Below are 17,482 nucleotides of genomic sequence, written 5' to 3' on the forward strand. Positions count from 1 at the left end.
TTACTTTCTTCCCTCCTAACTTCCAAACTCCCACATTAATCCCATCTGTTCTAGAGACCTCCCTGAAGACTGAGATGCTTTTATCTTATCTCCAGACAGTACATATTTGGATTAAATTAAAAACGAAATTCACAGCAATTATCTCTGCTGCGTGGAACAGCTCATTGTTGGTAATCAGTAACTGTGTCCTTCTGTTTCACCTTGTGTGTTTTCACTTCTGTTCTTTAACTGGGGTACTGTTAGTGGGGCTGCTTAAAGTAACAGACGAAAATCCAAAGGATCAAGTGCAGCAACATTATTAATATCAACTACAGTTGGTGCTTCTGGTCTTTCTATAGAGGACGTTTGATCAGTTATGTCATTGTTCCCATTGGGGGATTCAACTGACATCTCTTTTTGGCCAAGAGAAAACATTACCATTTTTTAAATCCTGAATGCATCTGTAGTGATGGCAGTAGCACCTTGCCAGGATGAAAGCTGTGGGAAATGAAAGAATTCCACCAGAATGTATATGTGTGTATGTGTGTGTATATATATATATATATATATATATATATATATATATATATATATATATATATATATATATATATGTATATGTATGTGTGTGTGTGTGTGTGTGTGTATATAAGTAAACATTTGTTTGGAAGCCAAACACCATGGATAAGGACACTGAAAGACACTGCTGTTCATAGACAGGGTGGTGAGAAAGAAGCCGGGGATGCTAGGCCAGAGATGCAACACTGTAAGTGATCAGTTTGAAGTCTCAGTCTGATAGAGGATGCTGGAAGCCCATACCCAAGACAGCAGTGCATAGCCCCTTTATGCTTTTGGGGCCAGGCTGCATTTACGGCTGGTTAGTGATATGTGTACTTTTCTATGTTTTTTTTTTTTTTTTTTTTTTTAACTTTAATCTATTGGATATCAGTGGTGTGACTCGAGAAACCATCCCTCTGGTGGCCAGCAAACCAACCTGCTGAGGTGAAGTAGAATCAAGAATCTTTAATTCCCGTTTCTGATATATAAGGTATACAAGTGGGATTCAAACCTCCTCTAGTGCCAGTGTCTTCACATTTAGTGGCAAGTAGTGCCAACCATCAGAAATGGGTACAAGACTGAAATTAAGAAAATGAAGAAACCAGTAACATTTAAAAACTGACTGCAGTACAAAGTGAAACAATGAATCAGAAAAGCACAGAAATATTTAGCCTTCACAGATGTGAAGAAATCCACAAAATACAAGAGCATTTGAAAGTGTGTATAGTCCGAATTGTCTTCAGATATAATGCAGCAAGTCTACACATAAAAAGATTTATCTGACAAGGCAGCTATGTTTTCAGAATCAATGTAAATGAAGTAATGAGTTTTGCTGAGGGAGACATTCTACTATCATGCAGGTTTATACATGTAATACATAATCAATGGCTTAAGCTTAAAACTAAGTGAAGACTGAGTACCCTAGCCTTATGATTTAATGGAAATTAAGTATTGTTATATATTAATTATTCCCAAATGATGCAGTTATTTCAGTGTACTATCATTTTTACCTTCAGGTAATGTGTTACCATACTTACAGAATATATTTTTAGACCCGTTCAGTTTCATACAAGGACAGTGCACATAAATGGATGCTTTCCACTACAGTCCAGGCTGCATAAAATGCTCTGGCTATATAACAAAGTTAAAAATACATTAAAAAATCCATGCACGTAAACTACAACACTGACACTTGATGGGCAAAAAACACAATATTGCATCATCTTCTAAAACAGAACAATTTTTGAGAAAAAAGCAGTTAACAGTTATGTGAGCTCATAATGGACACCAGCACATGCAACACTATATGATCAACAAATGTCATGTGGTATTTATAAGACAGGTGTAATAAACAGACAACCCAAGGAAAAAAGTTTATTCTCTTTTTATAAGTCTCATGATGTTGCTAGTCTATCCTATTTAAAGTTATGAAAACAAAACATACTTTTTACAAAACTCATAGTATTTACATGTTTTCAAATATTTAACTTCAAAAATCTGTTACTGTAAATATTTCATATGCAATAAACAATTCACTCATCGTTTCTGAAATAGTCTTTGGTCATGTTTTCTGATAATGTTCAGAAGATTGTCCCCTGTAACTACAGGATTGTTTTTCCCTTTTTTTTGCACTTTCTTTTGCTGTTCATAAAGGTATGGAGAATTAAGCAATTGTGATGGCAGCAGAGAACCTGTTGGTTTTACTCTGTTCACAAGGTCCAAGAAATGCTTTTTGTTGTTATTATTGATAAATGTTATTGCAGTCCCTCTGTGACCCAGCCTTCCAGATCGTCCCACCTGCAAAATTAAGATGACAAAGCTTAATGACAATGTCTCACTTCAGCAATGTCACCATACATCAATGTAATGCCCACTGCAGTAATGAGTAGAAGAAAACACTAGCTGAGGTTTCCATAACGGAAAAGGTTGATGTTCTGCAATGAGCTGTACTCATTAATTAAATATGGAGCCTGCACACAAAATTAACTTACAATACCATCCCAAAAGAAATGCAGCATTCACATATCCAATCATCCATCCATCCATCCCAATCCCTTTTTGCACAAGTTTGTTTAAAATCTGTATATCAAGACATTAAAAAAATGTCACGTGCCTCTAGATGCTTTATTACTATTTCTACAAAGTATCTGATCAGTGCAGACTAGGCAGTGATTACTGCACTGAAACTAAATGCATACCATGGTGGACTGCAGCAAATTGGCTACAAAAGCCAAGACTACAGTGTCTTCTTTATCAGTTAAATCAAGACACGAGTAGAGAACAACTGTGTAAAATCAGGACACAACATGCTCTTTGTGTAGGCAGCTCTAAAGAGAAATTTCACTACATGTGCCAGAAACAATAGGAAGTTTCCAAAACATTTCTTTCCTTCTTCGGAGTGGATTCACCACACCTTGTAATTTAATGCACCTTAACAGACTACATGATTAATCACTCACCTTTCCCCTCAGGTTTGCACCTTACTCCAACTGAGTGATATCACATAGTTGTGAGACCATATAATGTTCTGTATAAGCCAGGAAGGAAATGAACTTTGCATCTATAAAGCTCTGTGACCAATGATACACTCTACTCTACTACTGTATGCAAAAAGAAAAGGCTACGTTTCTTACTCAAGAGTGACTCACACTTTACTGGTTGTATGTAATAGTCCAGAAAAGCATGAAAGTATAAGGAAAATTAAACAAACCGACAGCACACCTGAAATATCTTTGACAGTGTTACTGAGCCTGTGTTAATAAAAAGATGCTGTATTTTATCTTGCAATGCATTATGACAGACGTTAGAATTTACATAACTTATTGGATCTGTCTTTTTATTATGCTTTTATGCCTACACTAAGACATTTACAATCTCAACCTTTACCAAGCTATCATGGAAATATGCAAACTATTTATAAAAACAGATACTTTCCGTGACACTGGCTCAAGAATACACAATGGTGTAAAGGTGTTAAAACAACTGTTGTTATTCTTCTCACAGGTAGGAGTGACAAGTAATGACAGACAAGAAGAAAACAAGCAGATGCAGACAGAAACATAACAGTCCACTTGCCGGTGCTATCATTTCTTTGAGGCTGAAAGTCCACTGCAAACTTCTACCAGTATTTGAATTGTTAACCCACATCATCAGCAGTACTACTGTAATTACAAGACTGCTTTTCACTTGTATTTATATGCTTAAAATGCTAAGTTTGTTCTAGTAGCTTATTCAAATTTATATGACACTTGTTTGTACTATGGTAGCAATATTTTACTCTCCTGGGAACTTACCTGGTTGTTAGTGGCTTCCTGCTTCAATCATTCTCCTGAAATACTCTCTTTAGTTTTACTTTCTTTGTTCTTCTTCCATTACGAGAATCTTCTGCACTCATTATCTCATTACTATTATGTCCTTATGAACATCGTCACCCTCTTAAGCTTCTCATTTCTATTCTGAAGGCTCAAATCTTTAACAATTTCCTGCTCATCACGCTCTATTCTATAATTTCCATGCTGATTACTGGCTTGTCTTTGAGGCATTTTGTCAAATCTATTAGTCTCTCTGCATCAAATAAAACCATGGGACTCTGCTCTCTTGGACAAGCTTTATTTCTTTACATTGGATGCCCAAGTAAGAAGTGCCCACTTTCTGTTAAGTCCTTGACAGAAAATTCCAGGAACAACTATTAAACTTTATTATGAAACATATATGATTCAATGTCTAAATGAAAAGTTGGAATAATCAGAAAATGACTACTGAAAGAATAGACAGACAACATGAGGTAAGTTAATCCTTACTGTCATGAACATTCAAGTAAAAGATGACATAAACACCAGGAATACAAAAGAAGCAGGTAGTGCATGTACACAATACCAGAAAGAATGACTAAAAATATTTAGTAGTTGGGAGTAGAAATCAATGGTTTCTGTATTATTATGAAGCAGCAGGTAGTCATCATAACAAGAGTCAAGACACTTATAATGAGTTTATGAAGTTTTACTTAGGAGCAGTTTGCCAGAGTACAGGAGAAACGTATTGTGGAGCTTGCCAACAGGTACAGAAAAGCATAAGTCTGTCAGAATAGGTATTCTTCCATTTAGTTATAGATATGAGAAGCCTAAGGTCATAACTCAGGTTTTGCCATTACAGATATAAGCCAGTGATGGGCAGTTGGGGAAACTTAGTAGTACATGGATGAATGTTAAATGAAAAGGGACAGGTGATGTTTGCATTCAAGCCCCTGCAAATTATGCAATTAGTAACACTGGTGGGTTCTAGCATGCTTACCTGCTGCAAATCTATAAATTCATTAACAGCCTTACTTAAAAGGGTTAGTGAGTATATGTAAATAACAGAGAAGAGTTGGAAAGAATGCAGTCGACAGTCCAGAAAACTGGGGGTAAGAAAGGCCTTAGGCATGCTGAGTCCGTGATCTGTCCGAGTGAGAACATTATCAGTGTGCTTATTAACCCTGAACTGATTACCAGTGGTCAGCCCACATAGGCTGGTGGAACTAACTACTTGATCAAAAGACTTCCAAGACTACATTTTCTGCTTAGAAGACAGTTAGATCATCATTCACATTCTTGAAGATAAAAAGCATGGCTTTGGTTTTATGACTGATGAACTAGAGTATAGAAGAAAGTAGCCAGGGTCGTATGGGGATGGATGTGCTCTGCATTTTACAGCTGATGGCAATGATAGATAGCCTGCAAGGACAGTAAAACTATCAACATGCAATATTTATAAAGCATCTGGTCTGCTTTTCCTTTCTTCCACAGTAGTGTTGTCAGTCAGTCTTTGTTTGTTATATAACTTTAACTGCAAAACTTAAAAATGTTCTCATGTGAAGGGGATTTGCTATTTGCTTTTTCTTGTTGCATTATTAAATGTGTAAAATGATGTTTAGTCTTCAAAAGTGGATATGTATACCTTCTTGCTTCTTAACCTTGACAGTTTCTGTTATAAATCTTGACTTAATAAAGTTTGTTTGTTGAAAAAGAAGCTGACAAATTTAACTTAGAGGTAAATGACTTACAGATAGTTTCTATATGTCATGGTTTTGATTTCTGGACTGATCTTGGAAAAACTGACAGTTCTAATTCTGCTTTTCCAAAGTGATAGCCCAGTGCTGTACCGCCTCATTAAGTGTCAGTTACCAGAGGAGTCAAATTTATGTATGGACACTACTGAAGAGTTTGGGATTTATTTTTTTCATATTTCTTAAATATCAGAATTGTGTCTTCTTCAGTGTTGCTACAGTACCAGCATGTACAAACGCAAATAACATTACTGAAAGTAGCAGTCATTCAAACCATTTGCAAAACTGAAAGGAACAGATACAGCATGTTGTTACTACAAGTTATTGCAGAGACAAAAATAAGTTTCTCAAGACAACAGCTCTGTAGTGTTGGATAACAACATTTGTTGCACGAACAACTAGCAATCTATGTTCAACTCACCCAATACTATGTACTGTGGCAACTCCAGTGGCACAGAGGGATAAAGTCCCGACTACAACCCAAGCAACCCAAGTTTGATTAGCAGCTCAGGTGCTTAATGGAGATGGCAGGGGAAGAATGAGTGTGGCTGTCCTTGGGAGGATTGGACAGAGCAGGACACATACTGACATATGTGGGCAGGAGGCATTACAAAGGAGTCCTAAGGGTGGGGTTTTTGATCACCAAGCCACAGTCTGATGGTAGCTCAGAGCAAGTGCATAGGAGTGTGCATGCATAAGGAAGCCATTCTGCATCCCTGCAGTGATGTTGGCAGCTTATTCTCCTGCCCAGGAGGTGAAGCTAGGCCATTCAAATGACTTCATAGCTAGGCTGCTAACATGGACACAAGCAGCCTTCATGGCTGCGTGAACAATGGCTACTCTCACTGCCATAATTCTGGGAACTCCCACCACAGATGTCCATAAATGGGCATATGTCAAGATGGAGGAGGCTTGACGGCCAGCAGGCACAGGAGCAAAAAGAATAGCTGATATAATGTGCTCCAATTATATGTTGAAAGTAAGTTACTGCAGGTTCTTCTTCAGCAACAGAAGCATGGAAATCAGTAGAAATATGGATATGAGCAACAAAGGGTTACTCTGATTCTGATCTCCTCTATCTATCCCCCTAACCCCTCTGAACATAACCCTAACTCTTTCACTCTTAAGCCAATCCAAACTAGTTATATAAAAAAGCACCTAAGTATATTAAAGCCCTGTTCTCTGGCAGCTGATCAACTGCCTAACGAATTTCTGAAACTTGCCGCAGCAACCATCTCCCACCCCCATATCTATTCTAATCAACCGCTCCATCTCTGAACAGTATATACCTCTCCTCTGGAAAATATCTCATATCATGCTCCTCCACAAAGGTCGCCCTTCCATTGACCTTTCCAATTACAGCTCAATCGCCAATCTCTCTCTCCATTATCAAAAATCTTAGAAAATGTATACATCAACAAATCCTTAACCACTTCCTTAAGAACAAACTTTTATTCAATACACATAGTACTAATACTGCTTCACAAACACTGTTAATCTCCTCAAAAATAGCCAACTCATCTCTGCAACCCTCCTTGATATGTCCAAAGCTTTCAAAACTGTCATATTAAACTCCTCAATAGGCTCGCCTCTTATAATCTCAGTAGAATATCCCTAACCTGGTTTCATAGCTATCTCTCGAACCATCAACAAGCCATCAAATGGAATAACAATCTCTCCCCCCTTCTACCCAATACTGTTGGAGTTCCCAAGGGTCCATCCTTGTCCCACTTCTTTTTTATTATATTTATCAATAAGCTCAGTACCTCCACTAAACTCGCTTCTATCATTCAATACACTGATGATGCCTCTCTCATCTGCTCTGCCCCCTCCAGTAAGAAACTATAAGAGAAAACTCAAAATGCCTTTCAAGATACAGAACACTACCTATCTGATTATTTCATATTAAACCCCAACAAAACTAAGCTTATGGTCTTCAGTTGTGCTAGTGCAAAAAACAACCCATCACCTCTCGCCATCTGCTCCTCTAATGAACAAAAATCGAACCAGTTGAGCAAACTAAACTTCTCGGTGTCGCAACAGACAACTGTCTAAAATTCAATAAACATATAGAACTAACAATCAAAAAAGTCGATATAAAACTTGGTACACTCTACATGGCAAAACCCTAACTAACTACGCCAGAATATCAGCAGCAAGATCCCACTTCCTATTCTTCATACTTTACTGTTCCCAAATCTTTACCAACCATTTGCACAACCTTGAAATTTGCTACAATAAAACAGCAACTTCGCCTCAGACTTACCACATAAACTACATCACTGCTCTGCTCTTCACCATCTTAACTGGATCGAACTACCCAACTTACTATCTCTCAGTTAATAATCGCTCATAGAGCCATCTACAAAGCTGACAACTGTCACGCGCTCTCTGACCTTGTACAACCATACACAAGCCTTAGGTTCCTAAGATCATCTGACAAATTAATGCTCAATGTATAAATCTCTCGACTATCACGGAGACTCCTTATATTCTTTTAAAACAGCCAATGCCTGGAACTCTCTTCCACAGCACATTCTAACTAATCCTGATACTCACAATTTTAAACTACTACTAAAAGAATACTACTCTAAACAATGGCTATTTTCCTGCACATCTCCAGGCTAATCTAACTTCTCTCTACACTCGCCTTTTCTCTTCTCTCAGTAGTCTACCTTGCATCACTAGCGTAAACTATCCTATGAGATTTCTGGCCCCTATCTACTTACAACTGCTGTTAAAAAAATTATAAGTGTACTACCTGAATTTTTTTTTCTGTATACTGCTTAGACACATCTTTGCTTTACAACTATTTAAGTAATGCTTAATTTTTTCATCATGTCTCTGGAAATCATTATGCAATGTATTTTTGGAACTTTTCTCCCCAGGTCTCCACTGAAAATGGGCTTGTTGCCCATTCAGACACTACTCCGTAAACAAATGTAAAATAAAATAAAATAAACTGTTGAGGTTTATCTGAATAAAAAAAAAGACTTCTAGTTTATGCAAACAGCTATCTGCATACCAGGTAAGGACTGTGTAACGATGAAGCACTGGACAAAAAAAAAAAATCACAAACACAAACAACATCTCTCTACTGTTTTTATAGCAAAGCACAGAATGCCATTCCTGGTACAGCAGCTTATGAATCTAACTGGGTGAGTCAAGTTTCAAAAACAGGTCCAAGGTCGGGAAAGTACAGCATGCCCCAGCCTTCCAAAATTCTTATCTTTACATGATGCATTAATTTTTATCTATTTAAGATATTTAAAAGCTGACTGGATATTATTAGCTCAGAAAATGTACTATTAATGTAAGGGACTAGTCTGGACATATTCAGAGAGTTAAATAAGTGATGAAAGAGATTCAAGATTATATAAGCAATATTTTCCACACAGCTTTATGTACAGCTTGTCTTCCTAGAAATAAGTGGCAGTTTATTTATTTGTTTATGTTAACTGGGAAGCAGCACTGATCCACATGGACCTTTTTGAGACTTGGCTCAGAAGTACAAACTTAGGAAACATATAATAGCATAACAACACAATGTAGGCCATAAGCCAAAACAGTAAATACAATATTTGCAATACAGTACCAGAGAAGCTTTGTTGTTGTGTCTTTTGGCTTTTCCCGGTTAGGGGTCGCCACAGCGGAACTCCGGTCCGCTAATGATTGGCAGTAGATTTTTACATGCCGAGTTGCCAGCCCTGACGCACAACCTTCAACGAAGGTACGCCCATTCACGCATGTCAACTCACAGAAGACGGTCTAGCTGAGAATCGAACAGGACGTCTTACTGTGAGGTGACAACACTATCAGAGAAGCTAATAATATCAAAATGGTTGAAAAAATATATATACTTGTGTGTGTGTGTGTATACATATACACACACACATATATATATATATATATATATATGTGTGTGTGTGTGGATGGATTCACTTTATAATCTTGAAATACTAAAATACAGAATTTTAGTATCTTGAGACTATAAAGCCAAAAATTCAAAAAAACAAAAACCGCAAAATTCAAAATCGCGATCATACACACACCACCACAAAAACAAGCACACATACACCTACCTAACTACACTACAACAAACAAAACAACACACAAACACAGCATAACAAACACACCTACCCTACCTATAAGCAGGGGGGCAAGCCCCCCACACCCCGCTATTTATATACACTAACTCCGAGGTCACACTAAACACACAAACACATAAAACTCACCACTACATACACTAAAATCCCTACCCAATACCCTTACAAGAACACTACTTACATGACTCCCCAGCTAAATCCACAAACCACACTGCATGTCACGAATGCAACAACATAACAGAGGATTTGACATTTCCGCATTCGATATTATGCAGTTTCATGCAACTGCACTTTAGACTTTATAGTCTCGAAATACTAAAATTTGATATTTTAGTATTTCGAGATTATAAAGTGAAACCATATGTGTGTGTGTGTGTGTGTGTGTGTGTGTGTGTGTGTGTGTGTGTGTATGTATGTATATATATATATATATATATATATATATATATATATATATATATATATATATATATGTGCATGGTAAATACAATATACTATGGGTATGGCAGTAGCCTGATATGTGTAGCATTCCACATTACTATGAGTACTCACGTGATAAAGATAACAGATTTCAACGTAAGACACTTTAGGCCTGAGAAAATGCCTAACATGGGTAAAAGATTTCTATTTTTGTATTTGAGCTGTATAGCTGGAAGACTGGTAAGACAGGAAAAAATCCTCAGTAATAGAATGAAGAGAATGTTTTGTTCTCCTTCCTGCTTACACCATATTATATGAGAAACTAACGGACTGGAGTGATCCTTATGATGTACTACTGGCAGAATCTGGCACCTCTTTTGATAGGGCAGTGTTCAACACATTGCATGGAGAAGTTGTCAGCATGTGCTACACTGTGTAAGAAGTGTCACTGGTCAACAGAAATGCATGCATCAAAAGCATTAACACTCTATATGAAACAGGCTTATGACAAGGCATGTGATTGGCTAGTACGTGAAAGTGTCTAAGTGGCTGTTCTACAAAGAGGCTTGAGCCAGTACATAAGGTATATGTGCTTAGAGAGGTGGGGTGGTTGAGAAGAAAGAAATATCCACGCTTCCATACCTTTGTGAAAAAACTATTTTTTTTTTTTAATTTCCTACTAGGAGCTGGACAGCATACTTGCATGCAAGACAGCTGGCCACAGGCAGGCAAGCAGTCTTGTGATTAAGGCGTGAGAATGAGCAGTCAAAGAAATAGTCTCTGGGTACAGGATACCTAGCCTGCAGGACTACAATGAAAAGTATGAGGTATACAAGTGACAGCTTACTAAACGAAGGATTATGACCAAAATCAGTTATTACACAGAGATTCCTTTGTTGCTTAGGTAATTCTAGAGGGGTTACCAGGTGATTTTCTGGGTGTAGTGAGGTGTAATTTGTTTACAGTGTTTTAGGCACAGTGTGCTGTGGTTTCTGACATTTATTGATTATGAATGAATATCTAACCGGAAAGATGTCATTCTCAGTGGAGCCACTGAGAGAAAAGCATAAAATCAACATGTGAATATCAAATAAGCAAAAATGATCCAATTGCTACCCTTCCTGTATCCAGCTGAACCATTCATTCCTAAAATGGGGCAACAGTGCTCTGGCCTGTTCATTCCTTAATGGAAGGGAGAATCAGATATTAGGGAGCAGAGCCTGTAAACCGGCCTATGCCCACTCCCTTGGAAGCCTGCAAGCTTCCCTACAGCTACTCTGAAAGGTCATGTTTGCTTCCATCAATGCACATCCTCTCAAACCAGGCAACACACTGCTTGCAGTGTAGGCACACTATCCTCTTCATGCTGTGGGCAATACACCTGGGTATATTCCTACAAGTGTTGCCAATGCAGCAGGCCAAGCTGTCTTCCTGCTATCAGGATGGGCAAGTTGGCGTTGGCCATTCTTTCCTATACTCTCCTCAACCACTCCCTCCAGCATCCATGCCACTAGTTGAATACACATCATCGGGGGGGGGGGGTATCACTCATTAGCTAGGCAACAGTTAGATGTGCTAGTATACAACAACACTACATAGACAGTGTTTTAGACAACATTTAACTAGGCAGTAGCGGAGATTGAAAGTAATACAAGCACTGCCCAAAATGTAGACTTTTTTATATTTAATGTGAATATAATTTAAAGGTTATGTGGCATATTTTCAAAGCAAACTGAAAAAAAAAACGTACAGAGGACTAATGCTGATGTTAAACCTGAGAAGTTACTATGCAAGTGGAAGATACCCATATGTGACATCCCTCTCTGGGCCAGTAATCAAGGAGCCTGCATCCTCCCCACTGACACTGGAGAGGGACCTCTCTCTCAAATTATATTAATGTAAATGGTAGTATCTGACCAATGCACTAAGGTTTTCAGGAATGGTCACAGAGTCACTAAATAGATACAAGCACTCTCACAGGTTACAATATTCTCTAAAGGACCAGCCACAATGAAAAGTTTAAATATATTTAATAATAAAAGACCACAAAAATACGAAATATCTATTTACAATAAACACCAGAGTTTCAATCACAGGAAATATTAAAACAACACAGATGAACAGATTCACAGCGATACAGAAAAACAGTACTTAACTAATCTCTCTATATTTCCCTGATTGATCTGAAAAATTACTATTCTCTAGTTGCTTACCAGAGCAAGGCAAGATGAATTGGGTGAAGGGTCCTAGTTTGTCAGGTTCCAAAAACAGCATCCTTTGACACTTCAGTCTCATCTAGTATTACAATATCATTACAGAGCTGGCTTACAGAATGACATCACACATCTAAGTCATATGATTTCTGGTTCCCATACTACCCCCTTGTCTAGAAGCTGCCAGGATGTAGCACATATGTGTCAATAATACACACGCATAGAGCTTTGCTAAGATCTGTTGCAGCTTCTGGAAGTACAACAATAATCACTTTCACTCATCCTACAGGAGCTAATAAACCATTCTATGGCATATACATTTCATCTCTGGCTGCGTTTAGAACTGTAAGATATCTTTATGGCCTAAATTAAATAATTTAATTTCTTAAAATTTTTCAAAGTTAGTTGGACTGAGATTAACCTCTTCTCTTCCAGTATCCTATTTACAGCAGCACAGTCTCATATAAGTGTATATTTCTTTTCTCTGCAGCAGGACACACTGTTGATACATTTTTAACACACACATCTTTACAAATACATTTACAACATACACATCTGTAGAAATCAGTTTAATATAAAAATGACATATAATTCTTTAGAAAATTCCAGCTAACTACTCTAGCACATGTTGTACATCCACTGCCCTACGTCTCCTGGTAAAGCTGGCAATACCTCACATCATCACACCATATACAAACGTTATGTTCTCTTTTTGATTCTTTCAGTCTAAAATCCTTGCAAGGAAGTGTACATGTGGCAGTGATTACTCAGATAACAATCATGAAATAACCAATAAACACAGATGTTTTTTTTTCCCAAATACAGTAAATATGAAGAACCTTAACTATATAGAAGTCCCCATGCAAGAGAGGAGGAGGGAATGCAAATGTAGTATCCGTTTTAGGGAGAGTCACTTTAACAATAAATCATAAATCATTACATTCTGCAGTACTTGGTTATCCAAAAAGGTGAACAGTTACAGGACACCCTGTTGGTCCTACCTATAGAATTTGCTTCCAGCTTGTAATATCTTGCAAAGTTATGAACTGCCCATGAAGAAGCCTACAGACTGTATTGTGAAGAAACATTTCTTAAATATTTGATGATGTTGATGTTGCAATGGCGAAAATGCACTTTAAAAGTGCTCTGCAAAGGTTTATTTTACTTACAGCAAACTGTCAGAATTTGATCTGCTGCAGGAAGCTCTTTCTTCCCAGATGTACAAAAGTTCACCTGTTTTTCAGAAGACATGGGTTCTCCTAGTAAAGTTCCCTGGAATTCTACTCACAACCAAAACAAACATGATATGTTCTCCTTCATTTAGCAGTATGGACAAAAACTTGAGAGTTAAATGGAATGGCAAGGAGATACTGCTGAGACAAGCTAGGACATGAAGGAGGGCTTTGTCTTCAGCAGCACCATTTCACTGTAACAGACTATGTATTGTGTTCTGAATTGATGGTTTATAAATCTGAAATCCTTCGATCTTGGGGTTACAGCAACTAGAAAGTGTTTTCCAAGAAAGGCCATCAAGCTAGTTCAAATGATGGTAAAGGTACCTCCTCCAACATGAAATATAAATCACGGGGAGGACAGATATTTCTTCTAGAAAAATCTACAATACAGGACACCCTTAAAAGAGGCCATAATGGGTTGGTTAGCCACTGTCTAGAGAATGGCTGGTAAATGTGCAGAAACATTCATTTGAAGAATGTTTGAAGTTTGACTCAGGTGACTTATGTACCCCAAGAATCTTGGATTAGACAATTCAGTGGGTTTAGGGATAGCCCTCTATGGCAGTCAGACAGATCTTCTCTATTGCTGTAAGTAAAAGTTTCTTACGTTTGATCTTTTCACTTTGTTTGGGATATTTAAAACATTGCTGGAAAACAAATTACAGTACTGTGTATAGTTAGCATTCTACAGTTGAAACAGATTCAGTGTTTTGAGACTTGTACTGAACTATAACGACCATGGAGGGAGAAAGTACAGTTTTGTACCTACCATAAATGTAGATGTTCGAGTGCTCATACAGCTGCAGTCATAACAGATGGGGTTATCCTGCCGTCAGGCGGGTCCCTCGGTCGGCCGAATTCCAAAGTCTAGGTCTGGCGTCGGTTGTCGTTGCTTCCTCCCTGGCGTCAGTGCGGCAGGGGTATAAAAGAGGCAGCCGACGCCATTTTCTTCAGTTTTTCTTGCCCCAGATGTCAGGTGCCCCCAGAAGGAAGGCAAACATAATGTTATGCAAAAATGCAATGTTGATAAATCAAAAACAGTAGTTGCAAGCAAATACACCATAAAAGAATACCCCAAAAGGTTATATGAAAAGGGTTTGTCATAAGGCCTATCCTAAGAGGGGTTGGAGGGAGGGAAACCTGGACTGCAGCTGTATGAGCACTCGAACATCTACATTTATGGTAGGTACAAAACTGTACTATGTTCATCGTGCATACAGCTGCAGTCATAACAGATGGGAAGAATCCCAAAGCTAAGTAAGGGTGGTAGGCACTAAGTGATACTAGGAGGGGCTAGGATGCCCTGCAGGACTGCTGTGGCAAAGCCAGCTCTAGATTTAGAGTATAGTGGGAGGTGATAGTGCTTGGAGAAAGTGTGCACTGAACTCCAGGTGGCTGCTTCCAAAATATCCTTGGTAGGGACCCCCCTGAGGAAGGCTGCAGAGGTAGCTGTAGCTCTGGTGGAGTGGGATCTGATGCATGCAGGCACAGTTTTTCCATGAAATGAGTAACAAAAGCGTATGCAGTGGGCTATCCATTTTGAAATTGTCTGTTTGGAAATAGCCTTTCCTTGAGCATCTGCAGCATAGGACACAAAGAGTTGCTCAGATTTCCTGAATGGCTTTGTCCTGTCCAAATAATAACGAAGTTGTCTGTGAATGTCCAAGGAATGTAGTAGTCTTTCCCCTTTGTTTTGTGGATTAGGATAAAAGGTAGGTAAGTGGATAGTCTGATTCAAAGCTACACTGGATACTACCTTTGACATAAATGTAGGGTTGGTTCGTAAGGAAACTCTATCCTGATGGAAAATGATGAATAGTTGCACAGCCATGAGGGCCTGTAGCTCCAAAACCCTGCAAGCTGAGGTGATAGCCAGAAGAAAGGCTGTTTTCCATGACAAGTACTGTAACTCTGATGAAGAAGCTGGCTCGAAGGGAGGAAGGGTCAGCTTTTCCAATACGAAGATGAGGTCCCAAGCAGGGACTGGTAGTTTCCTTGGGGGTTTTATATTCTTTGTCCCTCTGAGGAACTGCCTTAAGAGAGGATGAGAGAATAAAGGAGGATCTGTGTTGTATTGTGCAGAAATGGCTGAAGCGTGGATCTTGATGGAGGAGAAGGAAAGTCCATTGTTTAACATCTCAGCTAGGTACTGTAAAATTTGAGGTATATTTATTACCCAAGGATTCTGTCCCTTCTTTAGATTCCAGGCACAAAATCGTTTCCATTTTGCGGAGTAGGCCTTTCTAGTAGAAGGTCTTCTGGCCTCCAAGATGACATCCTGCACCTCCTTGGAGAGGAGAAACTGTTGGGAAATCAAGGAATTCTCCATGCAGCTAGATTTAGAGTTTTGAGATGGCTGTGAAGAGTTTTGTAGTTGTGCTGGGACAACAGAAGAGGGACTAGAGGTAGGATCCATGGTGGGGAATGTGTCAGGCTCTTCAGAAGCAGATACCAGTGTTACCTTGGCCAGTCTGGAGCAATGAGAATCATTTTCGGCCTCTCTGCTCAGGCTTTTAATAGAACCTTGGGCAGCAGAGGAAGAGGCGGGAAGGCATAGACTGTCAATGTTGCCCAATTGAAGGAAAGTGCGTCCACTTTCCAGGCCTGTGGATGATAGGTCCTTGAACAAAATTTTTTCAACTGGCAATTTCAAGGGTAGCAAAGAGATCTATGTCTGGCTGTCCCCATGCCTGAGTTATCTTTGTGAAAATTTGAGGATGCAACTTCCATTCGTGTGGATCTGTCATATTTCTGCTTAGATTGTCTGCCAGTGTGTTTTCCTTCCCTGGCAGGAATTGTGCCTGTAGTTGAATTTTCAATTCCAGTGCTGTGTTCCATAGGGTCATGGCGTGCCTGCACAGGGGGTATGAATGAGTTCCCCCCTGTTTGTTTATGTACCACATCACTGTGGTGTTGTCTGTCCTTATCAATAGCTGGCCTGGATGCAGTAGGTCTTTGAAGGTCATAATAGCCTTTTGCACGGCTAGCATTTCCTTTTGGCTGATGTGAAGCAGCTTCTCTTTTCTTGCCCATTTTCCCTGAATGCACTGATCTGTCATGTGTGCTCCCCAGGCGTAGTCTGAGGCGTCTGTTATGATGATTTGAGTTGCTTGAGGTACACAGAAAGGAAGACCTGTGTTTCTTTGGCAAGCTTGAGCCCACCACATAAATTCCTTTTGAAGGCATGGAACGAGTGGTATAATTGCTTCCAAGCTGTGGCTGTGTTGAGACCATAAGTTTCTAAGGTACCATTGAAGTTTCCTCATATGCAGCTTTGCACATGGGATTAGTAGGATATAAGATGCCATGAATCCCAGAGCCTGCAGGACTTTCCTTGCAGTTAGCCTGGTGTAAGTTGCCATTTTTCTGAAGTATTGAGACAGTTGCCCTTGCTTGTCTGGCGTGAGGTAGGCCATCTGGGTGGTTGTATCCAAGCTGGCACCCAGGAAAATTATTTGTTGAGAGGGTATTAGTTTTGATTTCTTTCTGTTGACTGTGTATCCCAGGAAGTTCAACAGTTTTATTACAAACGCCAGGTGCTGCAGTAGTATGTCCTTGCTGTCTGCTTGGATCAGGCAGTCGTCCAGATATGGGTAGATTTGTATCCCTTGTAGTCTGCAGAAGGCGATTACTGATGCCAGGCATTTCGTAAAAACTCTGGGCGCAGTTGATAAGCCAAAGGGCAATGCAGAGAATTGGTAATGGGTTGAACCTGCAAGAAATCTGAGGTATCTTCTGCAATCTTGTCTGATAGGGACATGCAGGTATGCCTCTTTGAGGTCCAATGTTACCAGCCAAGACTCCTTGCCCAGCATGGGAAGAAGCTGCTGTAATGTGAGCATCTTGAATTTTGGCACCTGTAGATATGTGTTTAGGATGGATAGGTCTAAGATAGGTCTCCAATCTTTGTCTTTCCTTGGTACCAGG

At 39.1% G+C, this 17,482-nt stretch overlaps 1 protein-coding gene across 1 annotated transcript in view; it reads right to left on the reverse strand.

The window, feature by feature from the left end:
• Positions 1–882: 882 nt before the first annotated feature.
• DDX59 (DEAD-box helicase 59) overlaps positions 883–17,482 on the reverse strand; it is a 257,991-nt gene continuing 241,391 nt past the window's right edge. Inside the window, exon 7 of the mRNA XM_044086047.1 lies at positions 883–2,334. Coding sequence (XP_043941982.1) covers positions 2,074–2,334 — 261 coding nt within the window. The 3' untranslated portion in view covers positions 883–2,073. The remainder of the gene's footprint in view (positions 2,335–17,482) is intronic.

The sequence above is a fragment of the Protopterus annectens genome, chromosome 10.part0 (assembly GCF_019279795.1).
Source record: "Protopterus annectens isolate FY-2018-M chromosome 10.part0, PAN1.0, whole genome shotgun sequence".
NCBI classification, from domain to species: domain Eukaryota; kingdom Metazoa; phylum Chordata; order Ceratodontiformes; family Protopteridae; genus Protopterus; species Protopterus annectens.